Below are 26,304 nucleotides of genomic sequence, written 5' to 3'. Positions count from 1 at the left end.
TTGTCTCCAGAAAAACACCTAATTAGTATCAGTCACAAGTCCACCTGTGTATAATTTAATCTCAATATAAATACAGCTGTTCTGTGCAGCACTCGACTATTAGGCTCGGTTCACACTGGGGGCAGCTTCAAAGTCGCCTGACTCTGAAGCTGCCCGTGCAGCGTGATTTCAGCGGGGCTTGCAAAGGACTTCTCTTATATAAGTCAATGCAAGTCGTCCCCAAAGTAGTGCAGGAACCTTTTTCTAAGTCGGAGCGACTTGAGTTGCTCCAATTAGAATGGTTCCATTGCACTGAATGGAGCTCGACTTGTCAGGCGGCTGAGTCGCCTGACAAGTTGCCCCAGTGTGAACCCAGGCTTAGTCGTGCACTCCACAAATCTGGCCTTAATGGAAGAGTGGCAAGAATAAAACCATTGTTAAAAGAGCCAGAACAAATCCTGTTTTCAGTTTGCAAAAAGCCATGTGGCCGACACAGCAAACACGCGGAATAAGGTGCTCTGGTTAGATGAGACAAAAAAATTGAACTTTCTCTTTCGTTCATTGACTGACACAGCTCCTGTCATTCTTCACCATTGGGTTATACTGCCCTCTACAGGAGTAGGACACTAGGCAGAAAAAACTTCTGGCGGCACCCCTTGGGCAGACCCAGGGGGCAGACTCCTCCTTCCTGCTATAGTCATTCAGTTTTCTTCTGCATAGTCAGGAGTAAACACCTAATTCCTTGCAGGGATCTTTGGTCCTGGCAAAATTTTTTTGATAGAACATTTTTTTTTCCTCCTGGATTTGTCCTGTCAGATCTACAATCAACTGCTGGGCTTGGGCAGCAAGCTGGATAATCTAGATCCAGTGGTCACCCCAGTCTGGCCAGCGAGCGCGCGCAGGCCTCAGCTCCGCGCTAGGCGTGCCACGACATAGCCCCAGTGGTCGTGGGCTGGCCCTGTGAGTTAAACTTCTCGCCTTAGCCTGAGTCGCAGCGTTCCTCCTGGCCGACATCCCCTCCCATTTCGATGGAGAGTAGGATCTGTCTGGAGCGGTGCCCATCTTGTTCCTGGTATGGTGAGTAGCTTTTCCCCCTCTACCCCTGGAGGGTTATGGGATTGACGTGGGCCCCTCCTTGGGACGGTCTGGCCCCTCGTTCCCCTCCTTCCTACAGGCACCCCACCTTGTCAAGTCACTCTTCCTGCGTGCCCCCCCCCCCTTCACATACGCTGGGGATGTATTTTTTTTGGGTGATCTGGCCACCTTCCTGGGGTGGGGGCAGGGCGCTACTGGCGATGAGGGCTGGGGAGGTGCGGCAGCCGGACGATTGATTGTGCGGGGGGTTGTACCTGGTGGGGGCTAATGCCGGGACCCCCCCCATCCTGCCTGGAACTGTCCTGAGGCCTGGTCCCCCCATTCTGGGTCCCTAAATGCCTCGTGGCCCCACCATTTTGTTGTAGCCTGTGTTTCTATACACGGGGGGGCCATTTTTGTGAGTCTGGCGGCCATTTTCTTGTGGTTTACCATTGCAAATAGTGGTGGCCATGACAGCGAAGCCCTGTGGGTGGCGATTTCCATGGTGGAAGCCCCTCCTTATCCCCTGTTGCTGACTCCTGGATCATTTAGCTTCCTGATCGCCGCACGTGTAGTTCAGAATTTCCTGGTGCTTGCAGGTTTGTGCAGCGGGTTCGGCAATGAGGACGGTTTTTACCCCTGCCCTGGTGACCAAGTGGGCCAAGCTCCTCGGCCGTGACCTGGAGGGTGAACAACTACCTCCTGCCTTTGCTGAGCTGGCGGACCAGCTGGTCCAGGGGTTGCAGTTTATCTGTGATGCCTCCTTGGATGCGGCTACCCCTGATGGCTCGCCTCTCTGTTTTGGGGGTGGGCTTTTGGCGTGTTGTTTGGCTTAAATGCTGGTTTCTGCGGATCAGACTTCTAAGAAGGCCTTGACTGACCTTTCCTTTCAAGGAGATCGTCTGTTTGGAGCTACCCTGGATTACCTCATTAAAGGTCTAACGGGGGGAAGAGTACCTTTCTTCCACAGGCTACTAAGGGTAAGGAACCTCGTCGTAGACGGGGACCTTCCTTCTCTGCTCATAAGGAGTTTTTTTTGTCCCTCAAGGTCGACTGACAAGGGCTCAAAGCCTTTCAGGGCCGCCTCCTGGTGGCTCCAAACGAACCTGATCTGGCAAGCCGAGAGCGGGCTTCTCCAGATCCGTGGACAAGGCTCCTTCAGCATGAAGGTGCACCCTCATCCGTATCAGGGGTTTCCAGACCCGTGGACTTCCCTGGTTCAAGACAAGTGGGTCCACAAAGTTATTTGGTCCGGTTACAAGATCAAGTTTCGCTCTTGTTCCTGGCAAGGTTTTTTCCTTCCAACCTGTGCCTGGCCGCAGACCGGTTACAGGGTCTGTTTGGGGCGGTACAATATCTTTCCTTCAAGGGATGATTGTCCTAGTTCAGACTTCAAAACTTTTTCAGAGTTTTTACTCCAACCTGTTCACAGTCCCCAGGAAGGAAGGCAAAGTGCGTCCAATCCTTGACCTCAAGGCGCTGAACTGCTTTGTGCGGGTACAGAAATTCAGAATGGAGTCAATTCGAACAGTGGTGGCATCCCTGCATCAGGAATTTCCTTGCCTCTATCGACATCAAGGATGCTTACCTTAACATTCCTTTATGTTCCAGTCACCAGAGTTTTCTCTGCTTTGCTGTGGGAGTGGAGCATTATCAGTTTTTGGCATTACCCTTTGGTCTCGCCTCTGCTCCTCGGGTCTTCACAAAAGTGTTGGCTCTGGTGCTAGCTTTGCCACACCAACAGGGGATCGCAGTACTGGGCTACTTGGATGATCTCCTTCTGTGAGCGGAGTCTCCATCTGCTCTGGTGGAGAACCTGGAGATCACAATACAAACTCTGCAGGAGTTCGGCTGGATTCTTAATATTCAGAAGTCTTCCCTGGTTCCATCCACAAAGCTGGACTATTTGGGTCTGACTCTGGACTCGTGCGTAGTCAGAGTGCTCCTTCCTCTGGAAAAACTCCAGAAATTGCAGGCGGCAATTCGTCCCTGCTGTCTAACAAATGGTCATCCCTCTGGACTTGCATGCGAGTCCTGGGCCTGATGGTGTCTACCTTCGAGGCAGTTCGGTTTGCACAGTTCCATACAAGGCCTCTGCAAAAGGAGATTCTGACAAAATGGGACAAGACTCCCGCAGCCTCTGGACAATCAGATCCAGCTGAGTTGGGGCACAAAGGAGTCCCTGATATGGTGGCTTCGCTCCCGGCACTTCGGCTGGGAAAATCCTTAATCCCCTTGTATTGGACAGTGGTCACCATGGATGCCAGCCTGTCAAGCTGGGGAGGCATCCTCAACAAGCATTCTGCTCAGGGGTTATGGACGCTAGAGTCCAGACTAGCGATCAATGTCCTGGAGCTCCGAGCGATCAGACTTTGTCTTGATCATTGGACAGATCGTCTTCAGGGATGCCCTGTGCGCATTGTCAGACAATGCCAGGGCCGTGGCTTATGTCAATCACCAGGGGGGCGCAAGAAGTGCCCTGACGGCTCTGGAGGTAGCCGGCATTCTAAGGTAGGCAGAACGGTTCGTTCCAACCCTCTCTGCCTTGCTATTTCCGGGGTGGAAATTTGGCAGGCGGATTACCTCAGTCGGCAGGCGTTGGACCAAGGGGAGTGGTCCCTTAATCCAAAGGGGTTTCATCAGCTGTGTCTCCGGTGGGGCTCAACAGAAAGGTGAAGAGGTTTGTGGCTTGGTCAAGGGATCCTCTGGAAGATGCCACAGACGCACTGGTGGCCCCGTGGGATCAGTATCATCTGATTTACGCTTTCCCTCTCAAGCTTCTGCAAATAATTCTACGCAGGATTGAGGCAGAAGGGATTTCGGTCATCTTAGTGGGTCCGGATTGACCTTGCCAGGCTTGGTATGCCGATCTGGTGCGGCTGGTCGCCGACATTCCTTGAAAGCTTCCTCTCAGGGAGGGTCTGCTGTCCCATGGACCGATCTTCCATCCTGCTTTACAGTCGCTGGGTTTGACACCTTGGCTGTTGAACACTAGGTGCTATAGGGTAGAGGTTTATCTGACTCTGTGATTCCTACACTGTTAAAGGCTAGGAAATCTACTTCTAGGAAGATTTACCATTGTACATGGAAGACGTTCATTGTGTGGGGTTTATCCTCGCTCCTTCTCTGTGGTTTGGATCCTAACCTTCCTTCAACGGGGAGTTGAACAGAAATTGGCCTTAGCCTTTAGTACCATCAAGGGCCAGGTTTGGGCCTTGGCGGTCTTTTTCCAACTCCCTGGTGCATACTTTCTTCAGGGTGTTCGACATATGGTTCCTCCCAGTGCAGGCTTCGTTGCCCCCTTGGGATCTTAATTTAGTGCTTTCAGCTTTTTGGTGCCTATCCTGTCGTTCACCATATCTGGTGATTCACAAGGATAAGGTGGGCCTTCGCCCCTGTCCAACATTCCTTCCTAAGGTGGTCTCTGACTTTCATTTGAATGAAGACATTGTGTTGTCTTCCCTGTGTCCTAGGCCTAAAAATCCGAAGGAAATTGCCTTTCATGCTTTGGAAGTGGTCCGGGCAATTATGGTGTAGCTGGCAGCTACAAAGTCTTTCAGGAAGTCAGACTCTCTATTTGTGCTCATGGATGGACTTCGTAAAGGGTTGTCTGCTTCCTCTGCGACCATTTCCTGATGGATCAGACAGACGGTGGTTCAGGCCAATTCCATCAGGGGTCAGGTTCCTCCTTTCCCTGTCAAGGGGCACTCTACTCGGGCGCTTAGTGCCTCCTGGGTCTTCCTGGTGGTCAGTGCACACTTTTTTACCAAGTTTTATAAAGTAGATGTGGTGGCATCTGCGGATGCTTCATTTGGTTGCAAGGTTATGTAGGCTGCTGTTTAAGAGGACCTGATCCTCTTTGAGCTTGTATTGTTTTCTTCAGGTGGGCTCCAGTTGTTTTGGTTGAGCACCTGTTGCGTGGTTGGCTAATGTTTAGCCTTGTGCCTTGGGCAATTTGGGCAATTTTTTTGCTGTTTCCCACCCCTCATGTTTGACACTGCTTTGGGACGTCCCAATGGTCGAGAATGACAGGAGCTGTGTCTGTCAATGAATGAAAGAGAAAATGGGATTTTTGACTTACCGTAAAATCCATTTCTCTGATGTTCATTCGGACACAGCACCCACCCCTCTGTGGAGTTAATGTTCTCCTGACACTGATTGTAACAAAACTTAGTGACTATAGCATTGAGAGGGAGTATATCCCCTGGGACTGCACATGGGTTTAGCCAGAAGTTTTTTTCTGCCTAGTTTCCTACTCCTATAGGGGACAGTATAACCCAATGGTCAAGAATGACAGGAGCAGTGTCTGTCAATTAACAGCAGAGAAATGGATTTTACGGTAAGTCATTTTTTTGGCCTAAAAGCAAAACACTGTGTAGCGGAAAACTAACACTGCACATTACCCTGAACACCATCCCAACTGTGAAACATGGTTGTGGCAGCATCATGTTGTAGGGATGCTTTTCTTCAGCAGGGACAGGGAAGCTGGTCAGAGTTGACAGGAAGATGGATGAATTCAAATACAGGGCAATCTTGGAAGAAAACCTGTTAGTCTGCAAAAACTTGAGACTGGGGCGGAGGTTCACCTTCCAGCAGGACAACGACCCTTAACCTACAGCTAGAGCTACAATAGTATGATTTAGATCAGGAATCTCTAAACTACGGCCTTCCAGCTGTTGCGAAACGACACGTCCCATGAGGCATTGTAAACCTATGACATTCTCAGACATGACTAGGCATGATGAAAACAATTGTAGTTCCAGAACACCTTGCAGGCCATAGTTGGGAGACCCCTGGTTCTAATCAAAGCATATGTGTTAGAATGGCCTAGTCAAAGTAGGGATCGACCGATTTTATCGGGGGCCGATATTCACTTTTTTTTTTTTTTTTCTAGTATCAGTCACAAACTTGCCGATATGACCGATCTTGCTTCAAGTGGTTGTATCGGAGTGATGCCTGCAGCTACAGGTATCACCCCGGTACAGTTTTTTTTTAGAGCCGACGGTTGGCTTTCTTGTAATAGCAACCAATGTGGCTAAATAGCAGGAGGCCCGAGCAATTGGCCGAAGACCAGAACAAAGCCACTATCGGCTCTTATCGGGTCTCGGATGTAGTAACCCGGAAGCGATGTCATGACATCACTTCCGTTTCCTGGATCCTTAAAGGCGGCAGATTTTAAAAATAATTACAGTATTTAAAAAAGCCAAACTTGGCATTTTGAATGCTTTTAAATGCAGAGGAGCGGTTTGGGGTCTTAGACCCCAGATCTCTCCATAAAGAGTACCTGTCACTGCCTATTACTGTCACAAAGGATGTTTTACATTCCTTGTGACCGCAATAAAAGTGATAAAAAAAAAATAAATTTAAAAGGACAGTGTAAATATAAAAACTTCAAATGTACAGAATATCAGCTATCTTCCTGAAGGGTGGCTGGAAAATCAGTATCGGCCCTGAAAAAACTATATCGGTCCATCCTGAAATCAAAGTCCAGACCTAAATCCAATTGAGAATCCTGTGGCAGGAATTGAAAATTGCTGTTCAGACGCTCTCCATCCAGTTTGACAGATCTCAAGCTATTTTGCAAAGAATAGGCAATAATTTCACTCTCTAGATGTGCAAAGCTGGTAGAGACATACCTAAAAAGACTTGTAGCTGTAATTGCAGCGAAAGGTGGTTCTATAAAGTTTAGACTAAAAAGGGTTGAATACAAATGCACGCCACACTTTTCAGATATTTGTAAAAAAAAATTTGAAAACCATTTCATTTTCCTTCCACTTCACAATTAGGTGCCACTTTGTGTTGGTTTATTACATAAAATCCCAATAAAATACATTTAAATTTTTGGTTGTAACATGACAAAATGTGAGAAACTTTTCTTGTCTAATGTTTTTGCTACCATCCATGGAACAAAGGAATGAGCGGCTAAGTGGCTCCAATAATATAGACCTAGCAGTTGTGTATATAATTTCTTTTTTTCATTTTTTTTTTTTTTTTGCCTACTTATTTAAAGATGATTTACTTCATAGCCATAACTACTCAATTAACTGTAATTGACTGAGTACTACCTAATTACATCTGTGTGTCAGCATTCCCATTGTTTAGCTCATGAATGCATACTGCCTTTCTATACACTAATATCCTTTCTAGGAAATGCAGATTATATGTGTCCCTAGGCTCCAATCTTGTGACACCGAACTGATGACTTCTCTCTTTGCTTTGTTCTCAAAGATGCCAGGATAGAAGAGTTTGTCTATGAGAAGCTTGACAGAAAAGCTCCAAGTCGCCTGAATAATCAGGAGCAGCTGGCCCAGTACTTGATTGATGCAGGGAATGACTTTGGTCCAGGAACGGCATACGGTGAGTATGTGTGATGGTATTCAATGAAGGTTGCACAGCTGGAATAAAGAGCTGAGTCCCACATAACATATGCTATAAGATTGTCAGCTGTGATGTACTTTCATTAGTAAAATCCACATCTTTCCACTTAGCTAATTATAGATGTGTTTATCATTCTGGTGTGATGAGTAACCGTGGCTTTCTTGCTTGTCACATTTGATGCTGTATTGCAGTATAACTTGGTGCTGTCTAGTGTCTTCTCTTTATTGATTGTTTTGTAAAAGCTTCATGATGAATATTTATGGCCGCTTCATTCTTTGTTGGAAGACTGCCACCTCGATTGGTCTATTACATCAGCAAGCAGATTTTAAATACATACATAGTCCTTTGGCATCACAACAAAATACTAGATAATTATGTTAAAGCAGACCTGAAATCTTCAATAAAAGTCAACCCGTGCTAAAGTAGCTGCCAAATTTTTTCATCAGCCACAGCATGTTTATCAACCCACTCCTACTGGAAACACGTACAGAGGGAAATATGTTGGCTACCATTGCTGATCTTTTTTTTCTGAAGATGCCTAACTGACAAACTAATCTTTGGACTTCACTATTTTGTGTCACTGATTTGGCCCCATGCAGTGAAGTCTGAACTAATCTGGACACTAGTATTTCATGAACTCACTAAACAGAACACAAGTCAGTAGATCAGAATGACAGACAGATAACTAAGGAAACTGCTGACAGCTACCATTGTTGAATTGGAAATGCCAGTTCCCTGGGCTTCAGTAATTTCAACAACTGATCAAAAACGTGCACGCGGCCTCTAAAAACAGTGTGATGTCAGAACACTTGATCTGCATGATTGTTTCAGACCAGTTAATGGGAATGTATGGAAAACATTGCATTGATGTAACATCCATGGAAACTAGCAATTGCAGAAACAACCTATATATTGTAGTATCAATGCACCTATGCATTGTTGTATAAATGCACAATAAGTTCTCTTGATAAATCATTTATTGTTGACAGTGACAAAAACTGTCCACAATAAACTGTTCACCCAAAAGAGGAAGTTCTGCTCTTCCACTCCCTGCCTGCCATATTTAATGTGAGGAGGGTGGGGGGATTTAGGTACCTAGTTTTGACAGGTGATCTGAGCTGAAGGTCTCTAAAGGAGAGCTACCTTTTGGGACATGTCACAGGTCCCAGAAGACTGTTGGACCATTCAGAGCAGGGATCCTCAAACTATGGCCCTCCAGATGTTGTGGAACTACACATCCCATGAGGCATTGTAAGACTCTGACATTAACAGACATGACTAGGCATGATGGGAATTGTAGTTTCTGAACAACTGGAGGGCCATAGTTTGAAGACCCCTGATTCAGAGCATCGCTCACACAGTGGGCAGCCGGCTGCCCACAGTTAACATGTCGGTGCCAAGGACCGAAGACTGGTGAAGAAACCAGCCGGGATGACGGGATGAGGATCATCGCGCTGGATCCTTGGACAGGTGAGTATTTATTAAAAATCAGCAACTACAGCTTTGCAGCTGCTGTTAATTTGAAGAAATGACTGAAGAACCACTTTAAAGCAGAACTTCACCCAAAAGGGGAAGTTCCACTTTAGGTCCTCCTCCCCCATTTTTTTTTTTTTTGGGGGGGGGGGTTGTAACACTTTACAGGTCCCAGAAGACTGCAAGACCATTTACAATGCGCAGCACGACTTGAGTGTGTGCAGTGGGCTAAAGCCGCAATCAGCACAGCCGGCTGCCAACAAGTTAACATGCTGGCGCTGGGAACCCAAAGGTTAGTGAAGAACTAATCCGTGTGGATGCTGCTTGATTCCTGGACAGGTAAGTGTCCTTTTATTAAAAGTGTTATTAAAAGACAGCAGCTATAGGATTTGTATCTGCTGACTTTTATTTTTTCTTCCCAGAGTGAAGAACGGCTTTAAATATTTAAAATGTAGTTTGTAGTTGCAGAGAAAGGAAGTTTACAAAGGATAAGACTGCATTTTCACTTGTACAACAGCGACATTAAACAATATACTGTTGGTCATGTCTAGTTATGTCTGACCAACTGATCGAGAATAGTTGTTGACAACTGTTTTTATTATCGATTTATGTCGATTAGCTGCTTTAGCTCTATATCATGTTTTTTTTTTTTTTATATGAAGGTTCTACTTGTAACTTTAAATATGGGCATGCCTAGAGGAGAATAAACTGAGCCTTATTTATCATAGTTTGAAGAAAGAACTAGTCTGGTTACCGGTGGCAATGAGTTTGATTTAAACACCACTGGGGAAATGAAGAGAGATTCTGGTTACTATGCACAAAAACAGAACTTCCTCTTAGATCTTTTGAGAAGTAAAGAACTTTCCTTAAACTAAATAAGTGCAGGATACAGTATGTGCACACTATGATCACTATGATTTTAAAGCGTATGAAAACTCAAGTTATTTTAGCATCATGTTTATGTAGATACGGTTTTTCTTCGTGGTTGTAAACCCTTACATATGCCCAGTGAAGTGACTTCCCTCAGGTGGTACACAGAGATGAAGCAAATCCTCCTCAAGTTTTACCTGTTTATCTAGAGTAATCTTTCACCTACATCCATATAAAGTGGAGAATATACACAGGATCTCTCGGCTCTGAAAAGCAGGGGGCAGAGAGCTGAATTTACAGCAGTAAGGAGAGTACTGAGAGCTGATTGGAAAGAAGGGAGACACCCCCCCCCCTTTCACACAGGAACAGCACTGAGGCTGTCAATCACATACTGTGTCCCTGTCACCATTTTTTTTCTTGGTGCCAGGAATGCTTATCAAATGTGACTTATGCTTGTAGCAGAGGAATGAGGCAGTGGACAGAAATGACACTTTGTGCTCGGGATTGAGAGACCCTGTAAATGGGGTATGCTTTGCTCATATTTCATTTCTGAGGTTTACAACCATTTTAAGCAATTTTTTTTTTTTTTTTTAATCCATTGAAAAGTTGCCATTAAGGCCCCTTTCATGCTTGTGGGACTTGTCATGCGACTTAGGACTGCAAACTCGCTTGAAAATTGTACCCCATGATTTCTAATCAGTATCGTTCATATCTGTATGACTTCAAAGTAGTCCCTGCACTACTTTTGTCCTACTTTCATGTGACTTGAGGTCCATAGACCTCAAGATTACACAGGTATTGCTTTAAGTCCAGTCAAAATCGCAGCAAAAGCGCGCGACTTTCAGGTTGCACAAGTGTAAAAGCTCTTCCAGTTTTGGACTGATTGCTCTTGGCTGATAACTCCAGGCTGCTGTCTTCCAGTTGTTAGCAACATTTGGCTGTAGGGCTGTCTTTCAGGCCTACCCATGCATCCTGCAGACCTGATAGACCAATGGCCAGCAGAAAGAGAGAACACAGCAGCCTGACAATGCTGCTGATATTTGCAACGGTTATTGGCAGGACCTCAAAGTAAGTAACTTTTATTTATAATATTTGCTTGAGAAAACCTAAGTCATAATGTCAAATATGTAAAGATTTTGAGTTTACATATACTTTAATTTTCACTCAAGAGAATGACATGTCCCTGTGCGGGGATTCCTCTTTAAACAGAACTGCAGCGCAGGCTTTATTTTTATTATACGGGATTTATATAGCACCAATAGTTTGCGCAGTGCTTTACAACATGCGGCCAGACGGTACAGTTCCAATGCAATTCAATACAGGAGACATCAGAGGGCCCTGCTCGTTGGAGCTTACATACACTATAAATGGTGGCATGAACACCTATTGCAATCTTACATTTTTGCAAGAATAACATTTACTCATCACATACAGTACAGCCTGTGTGTTTACACATTGCAGTGGATGGATCATTTTGGTTTTTATTTTCAAAGCCTTACGATTTATATTTTTGTTCCAGGAAATGCTCTCGTTAAATGTGGAGAAACACAGAGACGAATAGGAGGAGCTCACCGGGAACTTGTACAGACTGGAGCAATTAACTTTCTCACTCCCTTAAGGAATTTTATAGAAGGAGATTATAAAACCATATCTGTAAGTATGGGAGGAAGAAGGCAGCTCTTACAGTGTGTGTTGCAAGTAATGTTTCTCTATATAGTCTTTGGGATTCTGATTTAACATTGTTTTTCAAACTGTTGTGGATGAGATGTAATTATACGGCTTTTATTCTCTTAGCTAAGTACCTCAGTAGCACACCTTAAATGTGGGATTGTTTGCAAAAGGTCCTGGTGATTTGAATATAAAGTAATGGAGAAGGGTCAGAAATTCTGTGTTGCCATTTAGGAGATTCTCTCCACCTGTGAAATGTGATAGAAAGTTTATAAAAATCCCACCGTTGACCCTTGTCATAGAATTATCATTTTCATTTCTACCTTCTTTCGATTACATCTATAACACTTGTAGTTTTCTATCACTTTCTGTCCTGGCAGCAGTGGTCACCTGGACAGAATAAAAAAAGTTATAAAGGTTACTAGTTATTTTTCAAGTTGTTGGTAGAAAAAACACGCACTGTTGGGGACTCTTCTGTAAAACAGGCCTGAAAAGCCGGGAGAGCACATTACCGACTGTGGCTTAGTGGATGCATGGTAAAGGATCATGAATTTACAAAGATGATCAGATAGGTTATACCTTCTTAATAATTGCCACTCAGAAGGTGCTTTCAGGTTCAGTGAACTGTCTATCGAAGAAAGCAGAAAAAAAACAGCCTTTGCGGGTGAAGAAAAAATGAATTAAGGGCTAAGTCCGCCTTCTGCAAAAAAATTTACAAAAAACAAACTATTTTTTACTTTCTACTATAAAACCCATCCAATAAAATGTAAAAAAATCAAATTTTTTTTTGCCTTTTTGCTACATATTTTTGGTAGAAAAAAAAATCACACAAGGCATATATTGATTGGTTTGCGCAAATATAGCATCTACAAATAGATTTTTGGACCTATTATTTTCTTTGTTTTTATTATTAATGGCGGTGATAAGCGATTTTTATTTGGACTGCGACATTGCGGTGGACAAACGTGACACAAAGTGACACTAATACAGTGATCAGTGCTAAAAAAATAAAAATAAAATGCGCTGTCAATGTATGAATGATACTGGCAGGGAAGGAGTCCACATCAGGGGTGATCATGGGGTTAAGTGTGCTCCTAGGGAGTGATTTCTAACTGTGTGGGGGAGGGACTGACTGCTGGAAGAGAGATCTGTGTTCCTGATTAGTCGGAATACAAGATCTCTCTCTCCCTGTCTGACAGAATGGCGGTCTGCCTTGTTTACATAGGCAGACTGCCGTTCTGTCATGCCTCCGAACGATCACGGGTGGCCAGCAGCCCATTGATTGGACACAGCGGGAGCCAATCACGGTGGGAGCACGGCTCCAGCAGGATGCGCCCCCTTGAGCCGATGGACAATCACATGCAGGTACGTGATTTGTGCTTAAGGGCCGCCCTGCTGCAGTAAATGAATGTGGGGCAGTCCTTAAGTGGTTCATTTTTTTTTCTTTTTTTTTTTTTTTGCTAATGAGACCCTAGTGTATTGCAACCATGATCAGTGAAATGCACAGGCTCTTGCAGGCTGTTTCTCAAGCTTCTTGTCTGTACTTTGTTTTGCTCAGCGGGGGATCGATCCGACAATCCCCGCTGAGCACGTGGATAACAGCTCTGTCTCCACTCACTGTGCTGATGGACCCGTTAGAGCCCCGCTTTCCTCTATGGGAGATTGGATGAAAACGAACCGCCTGTCCGTTTTACATCTGATCCCATCGAATCCTCCAGACGGATTGAAAATAGGGTTACCATCTGTCTTGATTTCACGGACGGGATCGGATAGGATAGCAGCGGATGTCAGTGGACATGTCACATCTGACATCCGGTGCTCTATAGGGGTGCATGGAGCATCCGATCATGTCCGCCTGAAAAACTGACTGCCGGACCTGATCTTAAAGCCCATGTGAAAGGGGCCTTAGATAGGAAGACATCTTCAAGCGTAAGTGACGCAGGTTTGGCAAAGCAGCGTCTGGTCCTCGGTGCACACTTACAATGTTTTTTGTAAAATGGTTGTGTTGGCATCTGCAGATGCTTCCTTTGGCTGCAAGGTTTTTGCTGGCTGCTGCTTAGAGGACCTGGTCCTCTTTGGGGGTGTATTGTTTTTCAGGCAAACTCCAGTTGTTTTTTGGTTGAGCTTGGTTACCTGGTTGGCTATAATTAGCCTTGGGAATTTTTTTTTCATATGTTTTCCCACCCCTCATGTTTAATATTGCTTTGGGAGGTCCCAATGGTTAAGAAGAATCAGGAGCTGTGTCTGTCAATGAACGAAAGAGAAAATGGGATTTTTGACTTACCCTAAAATCCATTTCTCTAATGTTCATTGACAGACAAAGCACCCACCCCTCTGTGGAGTTGTCTTTCTTTTTACACTGCTTGTAACAAAACTTGGTGCCTATAGCTGAGAGTGGGTGTATACCCCCTGGGACTGCCCACAGGCGTAGTCAAGCTTTTTTCTGACTAGTGTCTTACTCCTGTAGGGGGCAGTATAACCCAATGGTTAAAAAGAATCAGGAGCTGTGTCCATCAATGAACATCAGCGAAATGGATTTTATGGTTAGTCAAAAATCCCATTATTCAGAGCTTAGACTTGTGTGTATGGCTAAGGTGTTACATCACACAACAGGTCAAACTTTTACCTCCAATTCTGCCTGGAACCCTCTGTGGTACTCGGGCACTCCCTCTTACCCTTTTGCCACGAGGACTTCACTGCAGGTTGGTCGACACCGGGTTGTTGCATACCCTTTCATGGACAAGCTTATCCCATTTCCACACCCTACTCCACGAGTACCCCGCAGGGGAAAATCCTCACTGATGGCAATGGCGGAAAGGAGCCAATAGCTCTGCAGGCACAGGGGAACTATGGAAGAAGCTCAGGCAAACATTCGCTCTGCCAAATGCCTGCAGAGCACTCAAACCGTTCAGGATGATGATGCTTGTCTTGCATCAGAGCAGAACCCTATTTTAACACCGGTTTCCGCATCTGCTTCTAGCTCTGTCTTAGGCACATAACAAGTGACCTACCTGACCAAGGCAGACTGTATTACAATTATCTGCTCTTGGGACAATTTCTCAAACACCTAATGACTATAATACAGCCATCGCTGTCCAGAGCTAAAAACTCCACCCCCACTATTTCTGCCTGAGCCAGATCCTGGTGTGCTTGTTCCAAAAATACAAACATTGGGAGGAATTCAGAGGTCATGGAAGTGGTGTTAGAGGCAGCAGCAGAATTCTAACCCCCAGGCTTCTAAACACCTGATGTTATGTCTTTTCAGAGTATGCTTTCCCATGTAGAAATGCTCACTTCTGCTGTGCACAAAAGCCTTTGGCATTGTCAAATTTGATTCTCCTGTCTCATCATGGGTTTTGGTTCTTGGAGACCTGTAAATCAAAAAAAGACATTCCTCATTCGTTAACAAATAGGGCAATTTATGATGAAAAAGAGTTCACTAAAAAAGTTCTCTGTTCAGGCAGTGGACCCACGCCATCTTAGTCTTGCTGTACCCATTATAGATGTTCCCTTATTTAAAGATTCTGCTGACAGAAAGCTTGAAGCTTTCTTAAAGGCTCTCTTTACTTTTGCACGCCCAGCTCTGCAGCCAGATAAATACTGCAATTTTGGTTTGTCAAACCACAGCTAATTGGACTAGGGCTATTAATAGCCAACATAGCCTGGTCTTCCAGGACCATGCTTTGGTGGAGCACTTACAAACACTACTCCCTCACGGCTTTTCTTCACGCAAACCAACCATAATCCGCGCAAGTGCCATCAGATTTGCAGTGTACCCTCAATGCTCCAATCTCTCACAGTTCAAAAAGAGCACGCTCTCTATCAATATTTTGGCACTCAGTGCAATAATAATAATGGCTCTGCGGTACTTGATCAGGGTGCAATCAGACAACGCCATGGCTGTGGTCTACATCAATCACCTGGGGCATACCAGAAGTCATGCAGCCATAAAGGAAGCAAGCCTGATCATCTCATGGGTGGACCAACACTGTTCAGTGATCTCTGCCGTTCACATCCCAAGAGTGGACAATTGTACGGCAGATTACCTCCTCGTCACTGCCTGGACCAAGTGGAATGGGTCCTTCACCCTGGCGCCTTCATCCCAATATGCCACAGTTGGGGATTCCAAATGTGGATAACCTGGCATCCAAGTTCAAGTTACCAGGACCAGGGATCTTCTTGGACTGGCATTGGATGCTCTAATTCCCTGGTCTCAGTTCAGGTCACTTTTGCCTTTTCTCTATTTAGAATTAATCTGCAAAATCGAGCAAGAAAAGAATCAGTGATTCTCATTGCACCAAACTGGCCCAGAAGAACCTGGTACATAGATATACTCAGACATCCAGTAGATGCCCCCTGACCTCTTCTAAACATGCAAACCTTTGTCTTGCATTGTGTTATTAAAATAAAAGGAATTTTGACTTATAAATTCTATATTTTGGAGTACAGTACAGATCAAAGGCCATTCTACCCTCTATTCCTTTGTTACTCTGCATTGCTTGCTAAAAAGGACTGAAAACCCATGGATATGAAAGGTATGGTTATAGAAGGATGCCAGGGGGCCATGTGCTCAAAAGATTTGCCAGTGTCTGAAAGTACCAGCCTATAACCCAGGGTCTATGAATATCAAGCCTGTGTCCTGTACAGTAAGCTTACTTAAAATTTACTAGTAAGTCAAAATTCCTTTTACACTTCTACAAGAACAGTGCACGCCTTCCAGACTTCCCTTGGCCTCTTGGCTATGACGTGGACTACTTCAGTCAATGGGATAGCGCAGAGGGCGTTTATTTAGTAGGTTTACATGCCGGACTGTGAACCAATATGTTGTACATGTTGGTGCGCAGTGTCGCCATGTCAGCTGGTAGTCCACATTGAAAGTGCACATCCGAGGGTGACAAGGCTGGTCATCAAGTTGACCTAAAGCAATAATTTTTTCACAAACCTTAGTCTCTTTATACGAAGTGAAATAATTTTCTTATTTAGAAAATGCAGCGTCTGCAATTGTACATCCAGCTCTTTTTCTTCCTCTTTTCATAAATACATTTTCTCAAAACGGAAATATATTTTTGGATATAATTTGAGGGCACTAATTAATTTGCCAATATTTTTTTTAAATCGGGTAAAAGTTTGAGATGTCACACATTTGAACAATCAGACATTAAAAGTGCATGTAGTTCACATCAGATATTAACTCAGCATACCAGTATTGTAATTTACATCACAGGAATGCTTTCAGCGCCTTTTATAGCCGTATTTAGGGCCGTGCACAACCACGACACTAGGCCACTATAACAAAGAAAGTAGACAAGCATTAAACATTTGGAAAGCAAGGGCATACAAATTTCAGCTATAGCATTACTAGCTGAAAATTGCCAAAATTAACTAAAACATTTTCTTTACAGCTTTGTGTTCAGTCTATTATCTTTGCTATAGCATAGAGCAGGGGTGTCAAACTCTATTTCAATGTAGGCCGCATCAGTATTATGGTTGCCATCAAAGGGCTATCACAGTGCACCCCTTTACCTTGTGCTGCTGCTGGGAAGAAGCTGAGGGCAGATCTGGGAAGCAGAAAGTGTAGGGTCTGAAGGAGGACCAAATGAGGGCTAGAGTCAGCTGAATGCTGAGACCTTCAGGGCTGCATGCTCGGATAAGGGTCTGGTATGGATTTTGGGGGGGATCCCACGCCGTTTTTTTCAGCGTGCGCCTACCCTCAAATTCCATACCAGACCCGAAGGGCCTAGTTTGGAACCTGGGGGTTACCCCCACGCAGTTTTTTTCCCATTTTTGGCGTGGAGTTCCCCCTCAATATTCTCACAGCGCAAGTCGCACCGCAAGTCGGATCTTCCTGATCCGACTTGCGGTGCGACTTCCATTCAAATCAATAGGCTCCCATAGGGAACCATTGATTTTGAATGAAAGAAAAAAAAACTTCATCACGTTCGGTCGCTTTCGATCCCGTTTTTACGTTTGAAACGCCGGGGGAAACACGTTCGACCGCAAATAATTGCGTTCCAAAAAACGTCCCTGTACTCAACTGCCTGCAAATGACTGTAAACGACCCTGTGTACATGGACAGAAAAGATAACATGCAGGTGGATTCGGGGGCTTCTGAAAAAAACGCCCAACTGCTCCTAAACGGCCATTTACAACGTCCCGTGTGCATGGAGCCTAAGAGCAGAAAAATCGCCAGAAAAATTAGAAATCTTCCAGTGGGGACACTAGTTCTGGTGACCTGGGGGTCCCCAATATATTCCCTATATTTCCAGGAATTTCTGCTCACTTCTTGGTGGGCTTTGGGACAGGAAGTGAAGTCAAATCTCTGCAATGGGACAAATATGGCAAGAAGAAAAACCTACAGTTCTACTTTATTTTTTATTTTTAAGTAAGAAGTCTTAAAGCATGTACTTGAACTATACACGGTAGTATGGACACCAAGGAGGACCTTTTGAAACCTACCTATCACATAAGTTGGCCGATTCCTTGCTGTTTTTCTTTTTTCCCCATTGTGATCTCCCCTTGTGATCAATATAGAATTTACAAGAAAGTGTTAAATTAGATTAGCTGTGCTCAAAACTCCCTTTGAATTGTAGCTGTTTAAAGTTTGATGAAATTGTGCTGTTTTACTCACTACATTTTTGTGGCCAGAGTTTGTTACACAGATCTTGAGGGGAAGCTGCTCCTCTGGAAATTTAAAATAGCTGTGACATTGCTTTGACCTATTTGTCATCAGTTTTCTCCCAATGTTTACTCCTTGTTCTGCTTATCAAGTGGTTTTGCTACAGCTTTATTAATGCACCTCTTTTACCTTTCTTTTTCACTTTCTTTAGAAAGAACGGAAATTGTTGCAGAATAAAAGACTGGATTTAGACGCTGCAAAGACCCGTCTGAAAAAAGCCAGGGTTGCAGAAGCCAGGGCTTCGGTAAGTAGATGGCTTGACAAATGACTGGAAAAAGAACGTCACTCTTTCTCCCTGTGGTTAACCTGCCTTAATAGCTGACATGTACTCTTTGTGGTAAACAATTGGAAGGCCCCAGATTTAAGCTGCATAATCTCAGTTCTTAGCTTTACGTTGTTAAAAAAAAAAAAGGCCTTTTCTGACTCAGTTTTTTAGAATACTCAGATAAGACCAAAATTGCATACTGTGCAGAAACTGCTTATTGTAAATTTACCTATTTTCCAATTTATTTGTGTTTTTTAAAATAACATTTTATTTATATCTTATTCTGCGTTCAGGCTAATTTAGTAAGGCATTGCAAAGAGCAGCAATGTGCAGTTACTAAAGCAGCTTGTTAAAATTGAGTTTATTCTAGTCTTTTATAAATTGCTGACTTATTAAATAAGTATTATCATTTTAAAGCTTTGTTGAGTCTGGTATTTTCACTGCCCTGAAATGCAACTGCTTTCACTTTGTGATGGTTGCTCAGTGAATTGGCTAGAGTTTATTGCAGGGAGTAAATTCTACATTTCCCAAACACGCTAAAAAAAAAAAAAAAAAGCCTCAATGGTGTTTTACCCATTCTTGACTCTATGTAAAACTTTGGGGACTGAGCAAACACCAAAAAACCAACAGCAATAATACAGTATGTATTTCCCTGGCAGACTCAGCTTCTGGCCTCCATTCCTCCTTCCCATTCCATAGCATAGACACAAATGATTGGGGCAAACCAAGCATTCATGTTTATGCCACATATTGTGTACACAGGCATCTAGATATGGTTGGATTGTACAAGCACATTGAGTAGGTATCTGATATCTTACAATGTTTTCAGAATCTGCAGTGCTATTTGTTTAGGGCTTATTCACAGGTGTGTACTGTTCTATCTCTACCTGCATAGGAGGCCCAGGTATTCTCTGCAGCAACGTGCAGGCAGTCTGTCAGTGACAGGCAGATTGCTGAACACATCTCCAAGCGCATCCCAGGCTGTATATCAGTGCATCGGGCCAGAGTATTTACACTCGGGGATTGGAGATTGTGCAGGTCCGACTGTCATTTATTAACAGGCTGCCTGTATGCGGCTGCACAGAACACCTTCTGGCAATGTATGTATGGAACAGTACACCCATGTGAACAAGGTCTTGCTGTGAAGTCACCACAGTGAACACTGCAAGGGAGCTATTTTGGGAAGGTGCCATTTATGGAGTTTTGCGTGGAATGTGTCGGATTTGGTTTTTTATTTCTTCATATTTTTTTTTTTTTTTTTACCAATACAAACACATTAAATCATGGAATTTCTAAACATTTGTAATTGCAACAATTTTCTGGGCGAAGTGGCACATTATCTGAAAGAATCGTTTAAAAAAAAAAAAAAACACTGCTTCTAGATCCTTCCAGCATTGCTCACATGATCAGTTTTCAATTTAGACTCGGATATATTTGAGAATAAGGCAGAGCTGCTGTTTGGCTGGGTCTGACTAAACATCAGCTCTTTAAGCCCTTTCAACTAAGCAGTAATACTTTAGAACAGGGGTCTTCAAACTATGGCCCTCCAGTTGTTCAGGAACTACAATGCCCATCATGCCTAGTCATGACTGTGAATGTCCGAGTTTTCCAATGCCTCATGGGATGTGTAGTTCAGCAACAGCTGGAGGGCCGTAGTTTGAGGATCCCTGCTTTAGAAGTACCCTACTGTAATATCTGATTTATCCAGCAGGTGGCTCTATAACTTGGAGCTCCCATTTTCAATAATGCATGCAATGACAGAAGGTGAAAAAAATAAGGCCACTTTGCATTAAAAACTGAAATTCTTACTTTTTATTCACTCTACCTACTGTGGATAAGTCTCTAGTTCTGTTTAAAGTAAAGTTTAACTCTGGAGAAATGAAGAAAAATCCCCCTTGATGTGGAGCTTCCACACTGCAGGGGCTAAAGGAGAAGTTCACCTTTGGGAGCATGTTACATGTTCCACCCATTTTTAGGGTGGAACGTGTAGCATGTTCCCAATGCTGCAGCTGCTGCCTGCTACTCCCCCCCCCCCCCCCTCCTCCCTGCAGCAGAGCAGTAGGGGAAGAAGTTTCCCATACTAGCTAGTAGCTGTCACTTTTTAAAATCAGTGCATCGTGCATTCACACAGCTGTATGTGGGAATGAACTACAAGCCCTAGCATTCCCTTTGCGGTTGTCGGCTTGTAGTCCTCAAACTACCATGGTGCTGTGGAGGCAGAGCGGGCAGAGTCGGCCACCGCTACTCCCTGGTGTTCATAATATTTACAATGCAGGGCTGCTGGTCATGCATTGTACTTGACGAGGTTAGAACTGCAATCGACAAAAGGAGGGCCAAACAGAAGCCGCTCCAGTCACATGGAGGGGAGGAACCTGCAGGAGCAGGGGATAAGCTAAGTAAAAGTGTTTTCTCTTTCGTTCATCGACGGACACAGTGCTCCATAAATCATAACTATTGGGTTATATTGCCTCCACCAGGAGTAGGACTAGGCAGAACAAAAAATACCTGGCTAAGCCCATGGACCATCCTCAGCTGGTATAGAAACCCCCTTTCTGCTTGGATAATCAGTTTAATCCGTCTAGCCAGGAGTAAGGACATAGGGTCCCTGCTGGTCCTAGCAATTTTTTTTTCCCAATAAGGAATGGGAACAACCAAAGTTAGCCTTTGTGGTCCCCAAATGTTTTGCAGTATGTTACCCTTTTGAGGAGTCACTTTTAAAAAAAGTGAACTAGTCCACCAGTGGTGGACCAACTTGTTTCCAGGTTGAATAAAGCAACCATGATCCCTGTAGAGGAATCCCTGCCCTCTAAAGACCCGGCTGACAGGAAAGCGGAGGCTGTGGCATTAAGCATGTTTACTATGGCTGGTTCGGAATTGCTGCCAGTCTTGGCCTCAGCCCTGGTGTCTCAGACCCTAACTGAATGGGCCAAGCTTTTGCGCCAGGGCCTGGGGGGGGGTGAGCAGGCCCGCTGCTTATGTTGATTTAGTGGACCAGTTGGTCCATGGGCTGCAGTTTGTGATGCGGCTTTGGATACAGCTCCTGTGCTGCCAAACATTCTGTTTCAGCAGTGGTGATTAGGCGCGTGCTGTGGCTTAAGAATTGGTCCGCAGACCAAGCCTCTAAGAAAGCTCTCATTAATCTTGCCTGTTTGGGGCTACTCTGGATGGTGACATTATGGGTCTCACGGGGGAGGGGGGAGTGTACCTTCCTGCCACGATCCAGGAAAGGGAAGGAACCATGTCACACACAGGGGCCCCCCTCCTCAGCCCAGAAAAAAATATTTTGTGCTTCCGGGACTGAGAATAAGGGAAAAAGATCCTTCAAGTCTTCACCAGGAGGTTCCAAGCAACCTTGGTCTGGTAAGCCTAGAGCTAGCTTCTCCGGACCCACAGACAAGACCCCTTCAGCATATATGGTCTGCTCTCACCCATTATTGGGGTGGAGGGGACATCTTCGCTGGTTTCTGGCCCTGTTGACCTCTTTCGTGAGCTGCAAGGAAGTCCGCAAAATGTTTTTTTTTGGGGGGTATCCAGAAAGGGGGGCAAAGTTGTTTTTTTTTTTTTTTTTTTGTCCTTTTTCAGGTTTTTTTAGGTCCCGAGTCTCCTTGTGCGGATTTCATTCCTGCAAAGGTTAGGGTGACGTCTGAACGACTTAAGGTCCCCCTATTCCTGTCAAGGGAATTTGGTTATCTAGGTATGATTTTAATTCTGACTAAGGGTGGTCCTTCCTCTGGACAATATTCAGGAACCACAGGCCGTGATTCACTGGCTGCTGTCACACAGACAGTTCTCTCTCCCAACTTACATACAGGTTCTAAGTCTGGTGGTATCCACCTTCAAGAAATTTTTGTTTGTATAGTCCTACATGCAGCTCCTTTAGCAGGTTTGCCTCCACAGAAGGTTTGTGGGGAGGTCACTAGTTCCTCTGGTAGACTTCGCAGATGTCCTAGGGGCACAGTATGGCCAGTATGCTCCTTGGATCAAACTTCTTATGCAATTCCTATGAGGAATCAAGGGTGAGGGTCTTCCAATCATTCTGGTGGCCGTAAATGTCCCTAGGGGCTACCTCTCAGAGAAGACCAGTTATCCCAAGGGCTGATCTACCATCCTGCTTTACACTCACTGGTTTTAATGGCTTAGCTATTGAAAACCAGGTACTGAGGGATAGAGGTTTGTCTGATTCAGTGATTCCTAGTATGATTTTTAATGGCTTAGCTATTGAAAACCAGGTACTGAGGGATAGAGGTTTGTCGGATTCAGTAAATCCTAGTATGGTGAAGGCGAGGAAGTCGACTTCCAGCAAAAGATACCATCTTACGTGGAAAGCGTACATTTCTTAATGTGAGTCAATTGGCGCTCATCCTAGATCCTTTCCTTTTCTCGGCTAGGATCTTTTCTTCAACAGGGCGTTGAGCAGAGTACCCTCAAGGGCCAGGTGTCTGCCTTAGCAATGTTCTGTCAGTGAACCCCTAGCCACGCATTCTTTAGTTCGTACCTTCATTCAGGAAGTTCGACATATGGTTCGGCCTGTATTCAGTCTCTTTTGCCACCGTGGGATTTAAACTTGATGCTCTCAGGTCTCCAGAAACCTCTAGTTGAGAATATGTGGGAGAATCCTTTGCCTAAGTTGTCCCAGAAGGTGGCATTTTTTCGTGGCTATTACATTGGCCCCTGGGTGTCTAAGTTGGCGGCACTATCCTGTCATTGTCCCAATTTGGTCCATAGAGATAAGATGGTTCTTCATTCCTGTCCATCATTCCTACCTAAGGTTGTCTTGGACTTACATTTGAATGAGGACATTGTGTTGCCTTCCTTGTGTCCCTAGCCAGGTCATCCCAAAGAATTTGCTCTGCATACTTTGGATGTGGTTTGAGCGATTCGGGTGTATCTGACAGCCACGGAGTCCTTTCGGTGGTCAGACTATTTTTGTGGTTACACGAGGACCAAGGAAAGGACTGGCCGATTCTTCAGCTACTATCTCTAGATGTATCAGACGGAGGCTGACTCAGGTCTGTTAAGTCAGGTTCCTCCTTTCCCTGTGATGGTGCATTCTACTTGGGCGCTTAGTACTTCCTGGGCCTTCCATTATCATTATCAATCGTCAATATCTCAAGTTTGCAAGGCAGCCACTTGGTTGTTGGTGCATTTTCCCACCATATTCTACAAAGTAGATACTTTGGCATTTGCCTAAAGGAGCACACGTGCTCCGAACGCAGGCACCGCACCACTCCACCGGACATCTGGATGTGACATCAGCCGGCTTCTCGAGAGTGTACCCGTGTCCCAGGAAGCATTGAGTGCCTCCAGTGCATCCGTGACGAGAGGCACTCGCATTGTACCGCAGCCCGTCCTCGCCTAGAGCGGATGAAAACTTTAATATCCAGATACATGTGCTGACATCTCTGTTATCTGGTGAGTTTTATTCATCTCTTTAGAATAAACAAACTTGATTGCTGCACTTACATGGTGCTGCTCTTTCTTTTAGTTTTACTTTGGCATTTGCGGATTCTCCTTTTGGCCGCAACATTTTGCAGGCTGCTGTTTAAGAGGGACTGTTTCCTCTTGAGGGGTGTTTTTCTTTACTTTTTTTTATTTTTCTGATGGGGCTCCTGTGACCCATTTAAGGATTCTGTGTCCTGGTTAGGGCTCTTGTGTTTGGCCCTTGGTTATTTCCCCGCATTTTCCTTTTTGGCACTGCTTTTGGATGCCCCAGTAGTTATGATTTATGGAGCTCTGTGTCCGTTGACGAACGAAGGAGAAAATTTTATTTTTTACTAATTTTTCTGAGTTTAAGGGAAACAGCACCCACCCCTCTAAGGAGTTTTGATGCTTCTAATACTGCTTGCTACTAAACTGATACCCTAGAGCAGAAAGGGGGGTTATATACCAGCTTTTTGATCTGCTTAGTCCTACTCCTGGAGGAGGCAATATAACCCAGTAGTTAGGAGTTATGGAGTGCTGTGTCTGTCGATTAAACTCAGAGAAATGGATTTTACGGTAAGTACAAAAATTCAACTTTTAAGGGTATTCTAGGCATAAACGGCATTTAATCCTTACACTGAAAGAGGAGTCCTTTTGCCAGGGTAGCTTTTGCTTTCCCTGGAGTTCAGCTTTAAAGAGGGCCAGCGTTGGAAATCTAAAACCGCTGGGTGAATTGTCTCTTCCTTGTGTACACTGTCCCTGGCCCCAGAGGACTTGTGTAAATAGAAATGCTATGTAATTATAATCCTTAGGAGTAGCTTTTAATGTTAAGTGCTGTGACTACAACAGGTGTTCCCAAACTCTGTGTTGAACAGATATAGAAGCTTTCACTTAGTGGGGATATAGATCCTCATGTTAAATTGAGCCATACACAAGACATTGAAGAGAGAGTAAAAAGTGCAGTGAAGTGATTTTAATTTAGTTTTGAACTAAAAGCTGGATGGTTTTGCTATGACAAGATTGCAATCTGTGGAAGTTAATTAAAGCTTTCTAGCTTAGTTTTGTGATGTGGCATTTATAAAGCCTCTCTGCAGCTTGTGCATTAAACAGATCTTTCCTCTCTGCCTGTTGACAGTTTATTTTTGTCTTTGTATGTATGCACTTAAGCAATTAAACGCAGCTGAGCCTGAACGGGATACCAGCTTTATGGTAAATGTGTCTTACATGCTCGGCGTGTTGCATGTAAAGTGGCTGAAGGTTCGTTGCCCTCCCATCCCCACCTCATTTTAATGTACCGTGCTTTCTCTTGCACTGTGAAAATATTCTACTTTTGCTCTTTCTGCTCTGGAACAGTAGTCTTTAATAATTGGTTGTCTTTTTGTTATCATTCTGGGAAATTTAAATAACCAATATTTATATTCTGTGCCTTTCTGGCGTTTTATTGATAACATAGAATCTACTGAGCAGAATTTTACAAAATTTAAGGATTCCTAAAGCTAAAACACAAGTGGGACTTCTTTAATAAGGCAATTCTGAATTCAGTTTTTACAATCGTATGGGAGTTAGTACAGTTTGTAAGGTCTTGTTAAAGAAACCCAAAAGTATCTTGTATAAAAGTCTTTAAAAAAAGATTTAGCACTTGACTATCAATTTACAAGAGAAGTTAGACATAGAAATGGATAAACATAAAACATTCCCTAGATAAAGGGACCTCTTGAATACCAACTTCAGCTACTGAATAAACACACAAAAACTTTATAAGCTGTGTTAGAATAGTGCTCCCATTATGCATTTCACCATCATTTTAGTTTGAACAAAGTCAAGAGGAGGAATTGATATGTCATTACTGCATAATGTAAACACCAGGCAGTCATTAGATGTGACTGACAGACTTGGATAAGGCCATTTATGTGTTTGTTACTTGGCAGGTCTGGATGAACCTTTATGGTAAGAGTGGCATTGTTATCACTCTGAGGGTATACACACTTACTGCCCAGAGGATTGGAAATCAAGATCCTCTAGTTAGGGAAAATGGAACAGCAGGAGCAGCAACTATTTTGCTGTAGCTGGCTGCTGGACAACCTTAAGGCCAGGGATGACATTGGAACACCAACACGGAAAAAATAAAAATAAAACGAGAAGTCTGCAGCATACATGCATATTAGCTTAATTTAGTAAGGCTGGGTTCACACATAAGATTGTGGAACTTTCTTCCACAAATGGTAGTAACTGCGGGGAGTATAGCTACTTTTAAAAGACTCTTGGACATACATCTCCAAGATCAAATCATTTAGGGGTATGGGAAAGGAATACGTCCACACACACACACACACACCTACACGAGTTGAACTGGATGGACTATTGTCTTTATTCAACTTCAACTACTATAACTATATGCCAGCAGCAGTTTGCAGTCCGGGGTCCAGTGTGTTCCTATTCACCAGTTTAGATGTGAATCAGGAACAAATTTTAGCCTGGATTTGCACCTGAACCGGACCCA

General features: G+C 44.1%; 1 protein-coding gene across 3 annotated transcripts in view; it reads left to right on the top strand.

Annotated features, from left to right (window-relative positions):
- Positions 1–26,304, top strand: part of SH3GLB1 (SH3 domain containing GRB2 like, endophilin B1) — a 112,607-nt gene that overhangs the window by 58,768 nt on the left and 27,535 nt on the right. Inside the window, exons 3-6 of one of the 3 annotated variants that reach the window (XM_082265725.1) lie at positions 7,282–7,410; positions 11,294–11,427; positions 18,270–18,362; positions 24,972–25,013. In XM_082265725.1, coding sequence (XP_082121851.1) covers positions 7,282–7,410; positions 11,294–11,427; positions 18,270–18,362; positions 24,972–25,013 — 398 coding nt within the window. Of the gene's footprint in view, positions 1–7,281; positions 7,411–11,293; positions 11,428–18,269; positions 18,363–24,971; positions 25,062–26,304 lie in introns of all 3 variants that reach the window. The other 2 variants (XM_082265724.1, XM_082265726.1) reach the window with 2 other exon arrangements.

The sequence above is a fragment of the Pelophylax lessonae genome, assembly GCF_965119305.1.
Source record: "Pelophylax lessonae genome assembly, chromosome: 8".
In the NCBI taxonomy this organism is placed as follows: domain Eukaryota; kingdom Metazoa; phylum Chordata; class Amphibia; order Anura; family Ranidae; genus Pelophylax; species Pelophylax lessonae.
This window is presented reverse-complemented; position numbering and strand designations above follow the sequence as displayed.